Source organism: Carassius gibelio, chromosome A19 (assembly GCF_023724105.1).
Source record: "Carassius gibelio isolate Cgi1373 ecotype wild population from Czech Republic chromosome A19, carGib1.2-hapl.c, whole genome shotgun sequence".
Taxonomy (NCBI): Eukaryota; Metazoa; Chordata; class Actinopteri; order Cypriniformes; family Cyprinidae; genus Carassius; species Carassius gibelio.
In genome coordinates this window covers 16,520,350-16,535,968 of record NC_068389.1, presented here as the reverse complement: position 1 = coordinate 16,535,968, position 15,619 = coordinate 16,520,350, and the positions used below count along the sequence as shown (strand labels likewise).

Here is a 15,619-nt window from a genome sequence, read left to right as displayed (position 1 = left end):
GACGCAGCATCTCATTCCTTCAAGGAACCAGGGTTACATTCGTAACCTTGAGACGATTATAATGGATTTCAGGAGAAAACCGTCCTGTTTGGTTTGGCTCAGCTACAAAATCAGACATTAAAAGACTACAGAGGATGGTTCAGACTGCTGAAAGGATTCAGAGTGAGGAAAAAGGCTCAGAAAACCACTCTGGATCCCTCACATTCAAGCCATCTCATTTTTTAACTCTTACCATCTGGCCACCGCTACAGAGCACCGAACAGCAGCACTGCCAGGCTTTTAAGAAAAGCTTCTCCCCCCAGGCAATCTACGTCATGAACAGTTAAATGTTCTCCCCTACTGTTTAATAAAATTATATGCAATTCCACTTTTATTTACTTAATACTACCCTACATCTTATTGCATTCATTTTAAATTATATTCTATTCCATCTATATACCACAACTGTTCAAACATTTTTGTTTATTTCTGTTTACACTTGAGAGCTAACAGTCCATGCGGTCTCCCTTCTCCATTTCATTTTATTCCCGTTTAGTTTTACTGCCAGTCGTCTTTTCACACCTGGCCCGTGTCTGTAAATGCCGGCTGTTGGGTTTGTGTCAAGAACAGCTGGAGCACATGTGGCACTTGGCTGGCTCCAATCTCGATGGCCAAGATGGATTAAGTGCTAACACACCTCGTCACAACAGAGGGCTCGACTTGGAGAGGATAAATATATATATAAACACCCATGAATCAGGAGGTGCTGGCTGAGCCTAGGAAGAGGTGCATGACTTCCCTTCATTAAAATCGCACAGCAGCACTTTGAAGGTTAAATTTTGTGGAAGCACAGACATCGCAGAGTCTGTTTGATGATGGCTTTTTCAGAATAATCGCTAATCAATATACACATTGGAAACTGAAGGCATCAATCTTGCCTTGTAAAATAGGTATATTGTGCAGCACGCAGAGGACTGGTCTTCAATCCTAAGAGGAAGCTCAGGACAAGGTCATAAGATACCTTGGCTATCTTATATGTTGTTGATTGTATGTCATCACATGCCATTTAGTTATATCTCTTTGACAGGGTGTGAATTGCCTGCAAACATTACAGGTGAAAAAGCTAGAGAATGATGAGAAATGTTCACGCTGGAATGGTTACTCTGATTATTCTGTATAGAATGTAAAATCTATCTATCTATCTATCTATCTATCTATCTATCTATCTATCTATCTATCTATCTATCTATCTATCTATCTATCTATCTATCTATCTGAGTAGAGAAAAGACACATTTTGTTGCTTTGCAGACAGATGAAGACGGACACGTCTTTCACTTGGATGTTAGAAGTTGCACTGAGTAAGTACAACTGGATGAAACAAAAGCTACATCTGTCATTATTTACGGCCGCAAAGCAACAAAACGTGATTGACAGTCCTACAGTTATTACAATTGGAATTTAATTTAATTTGCAGACATACTTTACACTGATAATTGTTTTACTTTCTGCAATTTTCACTCGGAAATGTCACAAGTAATTATAATGGAATAGCATTTAAACACATCAAATGTGAAATTTTGAAGTAGAAAGACTGAAATTTTATTTTCTTGTAAAACATACTTCAATAAACTTAAAAAAAAACGTAAAAAGGTTTTATTTATGACAAAGAAAAATCATTTTATATTTAATGTGTTTAATTTAGTTTACATTTAATTTGAATTTAACACTGACAGTTAATCTGAATAAAACATTGTAAGTTAGGTTACAAATCATAAAACTTTTATTGTACAGAAAGAATTCATTTTAGTGATGACTCACCTGAACACTTCTGATTGGTCTTTGCATCCATAAGCTCAACAGCATCGTGTGTGATTGGTTATAATGCGTAGTGCTTTAAAAACCATTTGTATCTGGCTCAGTGCCAGCCGGGGAACGAACGCATATTTAAATTGATCAGAGGATGATGTGATGCACTGAATGTTCTTATCACACCGGTATGGTTGTATTAAATATAGAAAATATTGATCTCTATTTTTTTGTCTTTTGAAAGCTGCATTTAAAATCCACTTCGCTCAATGATCTGAAGGGGCACGTGCCCCCTCACTTTGAATGGGCATGATGTCTCTGCGTGTACCCGTGTCTACACTTGATTCACATTACTGCTTGGAGCCCTTAGAGCCTAATCTGAGAAGAGCAGAGTACGCAGCAGTACCACAGCATTGATGGATATCTAAATTCAGAGAGCACTTACAGAGTGCATTTTCCTGCCTTCTTGTTTGATATTACTCCAGTCCATTTTGGCCCTATATAAATATGCCTGTTAAAGCCAGCTAATGGCTTATTGCCGTACAGGGGAATCTCACTCAATGACAGAATTAGCCAGGTTAATGAGTCAGAATGTTGTGCCTCTCATATACCAAAACACCCTAGATGCCCTCACCTGCTTGTGTTTCATCTGTACTTCAGAAGGTTAGATATTTTTCTCTTTTTCGACCTGATGCATGGTACAAGGTCAGATTTTAAGAGCACAAATGAGGCTCTCAGGAAAGCTGTGAAAAATTGCTGGCCTAATAGCACATGGAATAAACAGCCTTGGGTTTGCATGCCATTGGATTTGAAAGCTCTGGCATCATGACAGCATTTCACAACAGCACTAAAATATAAAAGGTGCTCTTTCATGGTTGACTGTAATGGCTCACAATTCACTTACGCCTTACGGATATTGATGTTGATCATACTTGTCTTCTCCCCAAATCTATCTAGTTTATAAAGGGGGACTATTTTTGTAGGAAAAATCCCAATGAAGGGCCTAGAGAAGTTGAAAGGAGCCTTGTTCTGCTTTCTTTTCAGCCTAACTTTTAATTACATTGCATGATTTTTGATCAAAAAAGCTGTCACAATGGATGAGATACACTCACTGAATACACAAAAAAAAAATTCGAAGTTGTAAATACAGATTATTGGAGTACATTCTACTAAAATATACTATGTGTCTTTGATGTGTTGCTTGCCATTTCTTTGTAATTATTTGTGAAATTTTGCAATTTCTTAGTAAAAACTGTTTTAACGTAGCCTACAGTAAATCCAACACTAATTTGTTTAGTGTGCAAAGATGCTAATGAAATGAGTTTGTAAAGTACAGAATTTTCCTCATGTATTGTTTAACATTACTCAATAAGTATATAAGCATATTTACATGCAAACTAGTATATTGTAAAAAGAAAAACTTGAGACCTGAAACTAGTACACTACAGCGTTTGCCAAAGGAAAGGGTTAAATGTAAAGTATCGTGGTCATTATACAAAAAGATTTCAATGCAGAAACCCTCAATTAGAATGAAGTATGAGAGATTATGTAAAAATAATTGGTTAATCCCATATCAATCCTCACTAAACCTCATGGAGCTTTGAGGAAGTGGTCACAGAAGATTTGAGTTTTGCAGTCACCAAAGGATTAAAAACAAACTAAAAAACATTATTAATATTTCTGAAAGCATTTCAGGGAATAATAAGTAAATAATAAATAATAAGTGATCTTGGATCTTTCATTCTGAAAAAAAAACATTCATAAATAATGTCTAGCCTTGGTTACGAATTCAGAGTCAATTTTTTTATTCCAGATAGTTACTTCCAAAGTAGCGTTTGAGTCTTCAGTCTGGTGCTTCCTTAGAGAATAACCAGCCTATTGGCAAACGTGATGAGCTTTAATGAAGAAAAGCTTTAATTCATCCTCACAGAAGAACATTAATTACCTTGGCTAATAACCAGAACTTATATGGACATGAAGAGATTGGGATCCATTCTCAGCCTCTGTGTCCTTTTCCTATCTTGGCTAAGTTCCATACAGATACTGGCAGGCATTTAAAAAACACCCGACCTCCTGCACTCTGGGAAACAAGGATTAAGCAAGCCTGATTTCTTCCTCTTTCCCTGGTGCCACTGACCACAGCCATCTGGCATGCTGAACAGAACTATGCGCTCTATCTTTCCACTTTCCACCTCTTTTATTCGCCAACTAGACAGTATTCACTGATGGAGACGTGTTCATAATTCATTTTTTCTGGGCATTTTGTCACATCAGAATAGGGCTATTTCATTTCTTTTAAGAAGAGAAAGCTACATAATGTGCCATTATTGGGCTCTGCAGACTATGTGGATGACACTCAAAGCTGAAATACATCTGCATATCTTTATATTGAAGCTGGAAGGAAACAGATTTATGCAATAGGGACTAGTCTCACACATTAACAAACCTGCATTCCTCACAGGAAATAGCTTCAGTAATAACTGAATTTCACAATATAAAGAATGCAAATTGCTCTTGTTAAATGTCCCATCTGGGTTTGGTTTAAAAATAAATGACCTGTAAACAACGTCTTACCCCATTTACTGAGAAATTCATGGTCTTCTACAGTAGATACTTGTGGGCTGTATAAGTGCATGTGCTACCAAATGCCCTCACAAGGATGGTTTATTTAATGTGTTAATTTGGACAGGCCTATTAATTGCATGCATACATGCATGTATTGGACATAGGGAAAACCGGGACTTTCTTGGTGGGCGAGTGTTCTGACGATTTGTGTTATCCGCTCAGATTGTACTACCTCCCATCAAAAAGATAGGTATCACAAATCGAAATCGAAAAATGCTACTTATCAGATTGTGCTACCAGCAACTTATTCATGTGGTTTGAGGCTTTTTTTAAATGTCCATACCTACCCCTACCCTAAACCTACCCTTACCCTAAACTTCCCCTTAAAACATTGAGTATTTTTTTTAGGACAATCTGATAGGTAGGATGTTTCATCGGTACTCCAGTCGAGTAGTTGGTTGATATGCAAAGGAGATCTCCCCCCTCCCCTGTATGGTGCTGTTTTTAAATTGCAGCACATCAGTTACTGCAAAAGGTGTGATGAAACGGTGCTATCCGATTAAACTTGATAACATTTTTACTGTGACTATGATCTTATTAAAGAGCAGGTAATATAAGTTTTCAAAAAATATATATTTTTTTGCAGTTTGTAATGTAGCTATCCTTCAATATAAACTGCAAAGTTGTTAATAAAAAAAAAGCATGATAAATAAATATATTGTCTCTCAAAAGAAATAGCTGACTCTGAACTGCCTTCATGAATCGTCATATTTTCGAAGCTTCTGCCTGTTACCTATATATGTCCCAAGGCAATACTTTTGCATTATCCCCGCCTGCCCATGAAATACAAACATTCTGACCCTCCGTTAGTGTGTTTACATAATGTTGAGATGTTTTCAGCCTCACTGTGCATTCTTACATAGTTCCCACACATACACCTCAAATAGTCAATACTATTAATAATGAATGCAATAAAGCTGCTGTCACATCATGTAAAGTACCACATACAAAGTTTAAACTTATCACTGAGAAACGTCCTAATCAAGTCGTGCTAGCGATGGAGTTTCCAGTTGAGCATCGGTATCATTGGACTAGGGCTCGAATTGATAAGGTTATATTGATGCCATTTTTGTAAACTTATAGCATCTTTGTTTACAAGTAACCCTCCGGAGCAAAATATTTATTATGGTAATGGATATTTCGTTTCAGACACGCATTGTATACGGAAAGACCAATCACAACAGACTTGGCCAGCTGACCATTCAGAGCAGAGTATGCTTATGGAAGGGAGGAGTTTATAGACCTTAAGCTCAGAATTGCTTCGAACTAATCGTTTCGAAATCATTGAAAAATTATTCTAATATTAAATGTATTCTGAGAAAATTACAATGTTTTCTGACCTTAGATGGATTTAAACCTGTTGTAGGGGACACAATAAAAGGACACTTTAAAATATCATGTGAACTTTTTAATCATTCTAATGAATTTTTATTTAAGTAAACTGTTAATTCACTTAGAGCTTGATGAATTATAAATAGGCCTTCTCAGTTACTCTTAAGTCTTAAACAATGTTACTGTCATTCCAAATCTGTATCACTTTCATTCTGTGTAACATTTGAAACTAATTATTGTTTTATGTATATAAAAGAAGTCAATGGTTTGGTTACCAACATTCTTCAAAATTTCTTTCACAGAAGAGAGAATTTAATAGCACTAAATTTACAATATCCTAGCTCAGATCAGTGCTTTACTGTCAAGTGCATTTATTTGTAACAAAAATGCAATATTAAGTCTGTTAACTATATTCACAGTTCATTAAATAATACCTATTTTTATTTGTTTCTCTCCTTATTTATTAATTTATGTATGCCATTTTAAGGCCCTATCCCCAGAAAAAAATTCACGTTTGAACTCGTGGGTTAAATGGGCTGGATTTGGCCAGGGCCAAATTTTAGCCCCAGTCCAGCCCTGCCTGCATGCTGCTTTTTAACAACTAAATAAGGAAACTTTTCTTCTATGAATGTGATATGTGTTGTGACAGAACATAGTAAGAGGCCTGAGGCGGTAATCACACTCCACATCCCAATAAATCAGCACTTAAACTACATGTATACCAGGGCAGTCTGTGGAGACTTGGCTGCTGTTAATCTGAGCTAATGTCAACACAGTTGAGTGGATCCAGAGATAGCAGTAGCTATTCCTGGTATCTGTCTGTTTGTCTATCAGAGAAATACCCCCACTGTGATCTGAAGAGAGGTGTTGAGAGAAAACATTCTGAAACCTAGTTACACAGTAGAGCAAGCAAGTTTTGAATTGCATGAGAAAAGAAGCGGAAGGGAATGCTTATTATGATCTTAGCTACTGAACTGGAGACACATAACATGCGTCACAGTGACAGTAAAATTATCTAATATCTCTAATGTGTTTTTCTCTTCCCCACCCCTCTACTTTATTGCGATAGCATTTTCTGTTGATAAAGTGCTGACAAAGTAGAGAATACAGTTGTTAAACTGTTAGCATGGGATAGCATATTGTTGTTGGTATGTTGGCAGAGACTGACCTACAACTTATTACAATATTACATGACACTGGGCTAAGAAAAGAAGTTTTGATATTCCAGTGCTGTAGGTTAGCAGCCAGAGTCTAGCTTTGATATATCATACCCAGGGTCCAAAATAACAGTTGCCAAGAGCCAAATAAGAGGATAAAATGACTTTGGCATGTAAATCAAACTGAATTACTCACAATGGCTGGTAATGTTTAGTAATGGTAATACCATTTTTTAAGCTTTGAAGCTTTGGTAGTAATCAACACAAAATATTTGGAGGGAAGGGGCTGAACATATTCTTCTTTCAACACCGTGTCTACACCGGATTTGCCACCACAAATTCCCGACAGTAAACTGCTGCTGCATTCTATTAATGATGTACTGACACAAATTTCAAATGATTTTCAACGGTCGCTTTGTCACGTCCAGTGCAGACAGACATTGGCTGTTGCGGTGCCACTTGACATCTGTCGCATCCGGTGTAGACACGTTGTGATAAAGGCAGGAATCTCTGTGTGTCTATGGGGTGTGATTTATGTTTTTACTTTGGTAACTAAGTAATCAGTCATAGGGAGTGCAGTGTCGCATTTTTGTGCAATATGGACATGCAACACGTTTAGAATAAATAAACTTTTAGTAAACTACAGAACAGCGCAAGCCTAAAATGGCGCCTCACACGGGCAGGGAACCCGTGAACCCTGATGCTCCGAGAACGGATACTGCACTAGTGATACAAAACACACAGGTCTTTTAAGAGCAATACTTTTAATATAGACAAATTATTATTAGGTTGGGCTAGATTCTTTTTATGACAGCTGTATTTGCAAGTATTTTCCAAGCAAATGAAGTACACATTTTTATCATGTGTAAAATTACTGATTAACATGGCGGATAAAAGCAGCTCGTTATTTTACACCAACAGTATACTAGAGGCGTGCTACTTACAGAACTCTTTTAAGCTTTTTTCAAACTTTATTTGCTGTTGTGGTAGGCCAGTTTCAAATCGCATATTTGGCACACTGCCTTTGTCTTGTCCTCACTCAATTTAAAGTGCTCCCACAAAGCGGAGGTCTTCGGCATTTTTGTCTTCTCTTCCAGATGAACTGATTCATGATTCACTCATGCCAGATGAAAAAAAAAAAAAAAAAGAATATTCAAATCTAAAAATTGAAAATCTAATGCCAACACACCGAATAATTATTCAAATAATTGAATATTCTGGTCCAGTCCTAGTAATGTTATAAAGAACTACAAAATAATATGATTTAAGTCAAACTGTAAAAATGATTTACCCTCAGTAATGTATGTACATTAAGTGATTGGGTTTCACTTTATTTTGGTGCATTTAACACATTGTGTTGACTGTCAGTAACGTTGCACCTACATGTCTAAAAACTCTCATTAGAGTGGTAGTAGAGTATTACTAGACTGGTAGGGTTAGGGTTAGAATAAGCTGACGTACTTGCAAAGTTACTTATAGTCAGTAGAATGTCTGTTGGGAAACCATCACAAGAGTTAGCAGACATTAAGCAGAAAGTCTCCTAATAATGTGACTTAGTATTCAAAAATGACAATCAAAATAAAGTATTACCAGTAATTAAAATCAAAGATATATAAAGTGTCTACTAAATCAAGGATAATGGAATTCTCTACTAAAGTGGACAATTATTGTTAGTTGATTTATTATACCTATTAGCTTTCTTTCAGTCTAGAATTGCATGTCGTCTTATATTCACAGCCCCCTCCAAATTAATCAACATTGATAAATAGATATTGATATTTACAGTTTAATGTCCTGTGAGAAATATTTATGGCCAGCATTTATTTCTTAATACAATTTTTTAGATAATCTTCGAATTCTGAGTCTGTTGCATTTTTTGACAAATTGACAATTTTTTTAATGTTTTTTTTTTTTTTTTTTTTTTGTGTTCACAGATAAAGTAAGGATCTGAGAGCATGGGTTGGCAAGAGACCCTATGGCTTTTGACATCATTTATCTTGGTGAGTGGAATGTAAAATCGCATTAATTGTTTATTCAACTTAATGCATATTTGTTTTACATACTTGTGGCAACTAAAGGTTTTTTCCCCATAAACTGTCATTAGATGATTTATCTGCTGATTACCCCACCCCCACCTCAAAACTGTCCAGTAAAAAAAAATCCATTACTCACTAATTGCTCCAGTTTGGTAATTACAAGCGGAGGTGGCCTGAAAACCCATAGAACTCCTGTGGCATGAAATGGTGGCTCCGCACAGTTCCATCAATGCTGGTATCAGAGCAGCTGGCTCTGTGTCAGAATGATGAAATGGGAGCATATGAAGCCCTCTGCATGTAGTACATAAGAACTATTTTAAAACCGCAACTGTAGTCACAAACAAGCCAATAGCATACTTCGCTAATTGTATGTGTACATTAATATGTCTAAGTACTCTCTTTTTTGTTTTTTACCTTGAGGCTACTTTCCCTTGACTGCATATATATCTAACTTAGTGAAATAGTAATGAGCTTTCAGAATAGCTCAATGCATTTAAATGTAGAATGGGCATTTAATTAATGCTAGCATAAACAACACAAACTGAGAGCAAGCGTGTGGATTGGTATTTATGTATAAATAGTGTAAATACGAGTCTAAAAAGTTTGATAAATTAAAGTAACATACTTTTTTTTTTCTATAGGACTTAAAGTTAAAAGTTCCTGAAACATGATATTATCTATTCTTGACATTCAGTTTCTATTGATGGACAAATGGTTTTCCTGACTTGGGTGGTGGCCTGGTGGTCGTATGTATGACGTCATTTGCTTCAAAGTTTGGAGTGACATCATATGTACGGCTGCTAAACTGCTACATGGGACATCAGAGACCTTACAGATGAATTTGGTGTTAATGCATTATTGTGTGCAGGTAAGACAGACACACAACACTGAAGAAGCTGCCACAGAATTTTCTCAATATGTTTGAGGGCATAAACGGAAATGTGGGCTTGAGAGGATCTGCCAAAATTAATATCTTTGCACAAAGACATCAAAGATTCAGTCGTAAATGAATTTAGAATTCATTACTGTGAGGTGTCTAAAAGGGGCAAAAAGTAAAGTTCTTTCGAATTGGCTCTTTGACTTCCTATTGAACCATAAGATGACTCATACCAGCCGCACAATGGTTAGAGATGCCTTTGAATTTTGATAACAACCCCTTCTTTGTGGGTAAAGCTTTATCCCTGTAACTCTTTGCTAGAAAAGCTCCAATGGCTGAAAATATATTTTCTTATCTTCATAATACTGATATGAGCAGAGAAATGTATGTGTGAGTTCTTATGTGTGAAATCATGCTTTTTAAAAATGTCCTCAGAATCAAGAAGTAATGCATGTGAGGTCGCAAGGGGGAAAAAAGGACTGCGGTGTGTTTATGGTGTTTTTGCTGTGGTTGTGTGCCATTCAGAAATGAATGGAGAATGGCTTTTAAACCCCAGTCTTATTCCTGAAATTGAATTATTGAGGTAACAAACAGGGAAGGGAAAGAAAGAGAATTTAGGAAATATATATATATATATATATATATAAATTGAAATACCCATAAACGTTATCATACATACAATGTTATCATACACAACATATGGATTATTTCTAGAAACATTTCATGAATTAAATGACTTAAATTAGTTTACCAATATTGAAGAAGACATTTCATAGGATGCTAATAAGAAATTAATTACATTTTAATCAAATAATAATTCTAAATTGTTTTCTACATATCAATGAAAACATGTATGCATCTATCTATATTTAATCAAAAAGTAGTCAAGTAATTATTTGTATTTTGTTCCAAAACCTGTGTGTGACTATGCTGAATATTTTTGAATAGCAGTTGAGGAACGTCCTCTGCCTGTCATTCCCATTTAAATTTGAATCTGGGCAATACAATTAAAATTCCAACTCATAAATTGAAAGGGAGCCAGTTCTTAAAAACTGGATTTCGCCCAACCCTGCTGCTGTGTTCAAGCTCATCTCTCTTTGCAGAGTGTAACAAAGACCGGAACAACAGAGACGAAAGCAGAGCCCACCGCTGACTTATCCTTTACTCCTGTTATGATGGCAATGGAGGGAGAGAGACTGATCATGACTCAGTCTCAGTACAAATGTCTGGAGCTTCTGGGTCGAGATGGATCCCATAATAAAACAGGTAGTTTTATTTTCAATTCATTTTCAACTGAAAGAGAGACAATGATGCTTTTACTCTTTTCATAATCTTGTTAAGTGCCACGGCTGTTAGTGGAACATTAAATGGCTGAAAGCTATCACAAGGTGATCAAAGAAACAATAAAGGTTTATCTTGAAAGCGGATGTATGTCTGGCTTTTTAAATGTTAAAGTACTTTCTCTTATCTCGGTTTAATGTGCAGAGATAATTCATTGATTGATTGTAAACACTGTGCTTCTGTGACACTTTCAATGTTAGTCTGTTTGAGCGGCCCACAATGCACCACTGACTCAACTAATGGTGTGAGCTTGGGGCGGGACTAGCTACTTGATCTACCAATGGAAAGATGGGCAGATTTCTGATCCTTAGAAATTAAAATATATATACATAGTGTCTCACAGCACTATGTTTGGAAATATTCACAGCTATTAGTTTGTTGTTGAGCCCAATATACGTTTAAACTACCCCATGTTTCAACAACGACCTCTTTACAAAACCTTTATCATTTAGTGACAGGGTCACAAAACTATATGTGTTGAAATGTGACAGTATCAGAATAAAATAATCACCGGCAAAAAGGAACTAGTTTTTTTAACAACTAATATGTTTCCACTCTACAATGAACTCTTGTATCTCAAAAGATCAAGGAACATTCATTTCCTCATAAAATGACCATTTTAAGATGTCTATTAAACTTTTATAGGTTCGTTCTGCAGCAGATTCTGGGATGGCTTGCTCTGTTGGGATGAAACCCCAGCTGGAACCTTCGCTTCACAGAACTGCCCAGACTACCCCAGCTTTGACCCCTTGGGTAAGACGATCACATCTGGATTGTCAATCCAGACCAAAGCGCTACCAAATGCCACAGCAGACATGACATCTTTTACATGCCATCGGTCTGTCTATTATGAAACAAAAAAAGATGATGCTCTAAAGAATGGATTCCAAAGCACGAGCAGCAAGCTACTGTAATGAAACAGAGATGATAAAATCACTGTCTCAGACTGAACAGAAACATTCATACGAGCTTTTATTTAGAAGCGCAAAAATTATTTATTAGTAGACAGGAAGTATTGTTCTACGAGGAAAGGATCTTTGGTACAGGACAAAGTATCCAACATGTATGAATTTTTTCTCCCCCCGATTCTAAATGTTAGTAAAATGAATGAAGCTGTGAACACAGCAATGCTGAGCTAAGTATATGGGGTGGTGTTGGCGCAGTGGATAAGATACATGGCTTTGGTGAGAGAGACCAGGGTTCGAATTCACTGTGAGATACCAATGTGTCCCTGAGCAAGACACTTAACCTCTAGTTGCTCCAGAGGTGTGCGACCTCTGACATATATAGCAATTGTAAGTCGCTTTGGATAAAAGCATCAGGTAAATGAAATGTAAGTATATCATAATATTGATATTCTTTGCTGTTCGCTTATAGAGATCTCTCTGTCTGAGACTCAGCCCACTGTGTTTGTTCTGATACACAGATTGGGTAATTCCAGAGGCCAAAGGCTGGAGATAATGACTTGAAAATTTAAGCTTAAGTCATTCCACTAAACCTCTTTTTCTCTGCAGAAAAAGTAACCAAATACTGTGATGAATCTGGCAACTGGGTACACAGTTCGTCCATCAATAAGACCTGGTCCCACTGTCTCACATTCTCAAAGGAGAAAATAAAGGTAAAATATAGCATACTAATGAGCTATAGATGTGTTTGGTCACGACCCTAAAATTGGGTTAAATTGCCCTAAGAACAAACAAATACATTTGCTTATAACGTTGAATCAGTAGGAAGTGCAGTCACCAAACTGATATTGTGCCAAGGAATTCGAGCATTATGTCAACATGCAGAGTTGCGCAGATTAGTGATGCACGGGTCGTGTTTTTTTCCAACCCGCAGGGTCCGCGGCTTATGAGACGACCCGTGCAACAGGGACATCACTCAAGTTACATTGCTACATAGGCCTTCATATTAGAACATTATCAAAGAACCTAATCAGATATGAAAATAGATATAAAAAAAATGTAATACAGGCTATACAGAATTAGTATATTAGAATGGTTTCTGAAGGATCATGGGAGTAAAGGCTGCTAAAGATTTAGATTTGCCATTAAAGGAATCAGTTACATTTTATTGTAATAGAATATTGATTTGGTCATATAAATAAAGCCTTCCCTTACACATAGAAAATATCCTTATATATTGTCTAACTATATTACAATATATTGAATAATACATAAGGAGTTGCAATATATTTACTTGTATATAGCAATGCATGTAATTTTATATTCAGTAATACACTTTATAATATACAGAAGTACATGTGATAAGATATGGTACTGTATGTGTATAGAAATATATTGAACATATATTTTCTCATGCAGTATATACGAACATATATTTTCTCATGCAGTATATACGAACATATATTTTCTCATGCAGTATATACGCACATATATGGGAATATGTATTTCTTTAAATACGATTTATTGGACTGCCATAGACTCTCAGCAAACAGAAAGAGAAACGACAGATAAGGCAGATACTTTGGCACTAGACCCCCAATTAACCTATAGGCCTATATTTAGATACTTCTTTTATGTCTATATTAAAAAAAAGACTTCTTTTTCAGACGTTACCAGTTCATGGCTTTTTAGAGACCGAGACGGAGATGGATCCTACCGCTGAGAGTCAGGTCAGCCCCGTAGTGACTCAGAAAGTGGAGGAGAGGAAGAAGATCATCAATGGTCAATATAAATGCTTTGAGAAAATGAACAGAGACCAGCCATATAACAAATCAGGTGTGGAAACAGAGAGCCTCAGAAGAGGTTTTAGATTGAATCATCAGAAACTCATAGTGTAGAGTGTAAAGAGCAGTTGCATGGTGGAATTGGCCCTGAATGTTTGTGTGCTTGTCTTTTAGGTCCATACTGCAACCGCACATGGGATGGATGGCTATGCTGGGACGACACACCAGCAGGAACGTACACATCACAAAACTGCCCCAATTATTTCCCTGACTTTGACTCCACTGGTACAGTTCATTCATTTGTTATTAAAGTTTTTACAATTATAGGTCTGTATCCTGAAGCAGAACCAGTTTAGAACCACTGTACACCACCCCAATTATTCAAGGATTCTCAAAGGGTTTTTGAAGGATACTTTAAAACCTGACTTGCACTTAAAACACCGATTCGTTTTTGAAAAGTGTACTAAAGCATTTCGAAAGTAATGTTAAAGTCTTATTGTTACCAGGGTTATTTTAAGCTAAAGTGTGAAGTTATAAATTTTTTATAAAGGCTCTTATTCTCACATCTTTATCCTTGTTTATTTAGAAAAGGTCACCAAGTATTGTGATGAGACAGGAAACTGGTTCAGGCACCCTGAGACAAACAGGACATGGTCCAACTACACCCTCTGCATTGCTCACACCAAGGACAAGCTCAAGGTAGGTCGTCTTTAAATTCTGCACCTGTCTTAAAATGAACATTTTGTGTCATGAATATCTCTGAATTAAATGGTAAGATACTATGAAAAAATGGAATAGAGAGAGGAAGAGAAGGGAAAATGTCAGCTCAGACAAGCTCTAATTAAGTCTGTGCACTTCACTCTATCAGACCAGATGAAATCAACTAGGGTTCATAAAAAAGGCACAACAAATTGAGACTGCACTTTCAAACTGAGATATGCTACTTTTAAGCCTTCTTACTACTTTGGGGTTTCATCCTTGCTGCTTGAAATTTGCTGTTGAATAACACACTTTTGAAAAATATGCCTTTTATAATCTTTTATCATGTTATGTTTAATACCTTGAAAAATGATTGAGGAAATACAGGTTGATACTTTTTCTAATCTTGTCAGAACTGATTATAAACAGAATATTAATGTGATAATGCATTTTAAACACCATGTATGAATAATCAGAGACGAATGAATTTCTATATGATATGATTCTTTAACTGGTGTACGTTCTGTATTTAAACTATTTTGACCTTTTATGCTATTTTAGAACCTTTTTTAATACTACGAGTCACTATTCTTAATATAAAAGTACTGAATGATGAATTGCAAGAATACATCTGAATATAAAAGGTGAATTTCAAAAGTCTCTTGAACCCAAAAAAAGGAAAACAGTGAAGTTAATCTCAGGAGAATGTGGTAAGAAGTCTCGGAGATTAACTTTAACATTATTTTTCTCATTTCAGATGGCGTATATTTTGTATTACATGGCGATTGTGGGCCATGCTCTTTCTATAGTGTCCCTTCTCATTTCGCTGTCCATTTTCTTTTATTTCAGGTGAGTTTACAGGTACATCTCTCCTTGACTGTCTCCACCCATACGACTTGTCTTGAAATATCTGCTGCATAGTTGCAATTACTTCATAGCGATCAATAAGCCTCTTGATGATAGGTTGCTCAGGTTGTTTACTTGTTTTTGGCAGGGCTGTGTGTTGTCTGCTCTCAAACAGTTTGTCATTTGTCAGAGCAGTTGACGATGATGGTGTAGAGGTACTTTAGATTGCT

At 36.3% G+C, this 15,619-nt stretch overlaps 1 protein-coding gene across 3 annotated transcripts in view; it reads left to right on the top strand.

Annotated features, from left to right (window-relative positions):
- calcr (calcitonin receptor) overlaps positions 1-15,619 on the top strand; it is a 46,664-nt gene that overhangs the window by 14,905 nt on the left and 16,140 nt on the right. For all 3 annotated transcript variants that reach the window (XM_052532474.1, XM_052532473.1, XM_052532471.1), the window contains 8 exons: positions 8,836-8,901; positions 10,918-11,080; positions 11,801-11,908; positions 12,670-12,773; positions 13,728-13,896; positions 14,019-14,129; positions 14,431-14,543; positions 15,301-15,392. In XM_052532474.1, coding sequence (XP_052388434.1) covers positions 8,857-8,901; positions 10,918-11,080; positions 11,801-11,908; positions 12,670-12,773; positions 13,728-13,896; positions 14,019-14,129; positions 14,431-14,543; positions 15,301-15,392 — 905 coding nt within the window. In that variant the 5' untranslated portion in view covers positions 8,836-8,856. The remainder of the gene's footprint in view (positions 1-8,835; positions 8,902-10,917; positions 11,081-11,800; positions 11,909-12,669; positions 12,774-13,727; positions 13,897-14,018; positions 14,130-14,430; positions 14,544-15,300; positions 15,393-15,619) is intronic.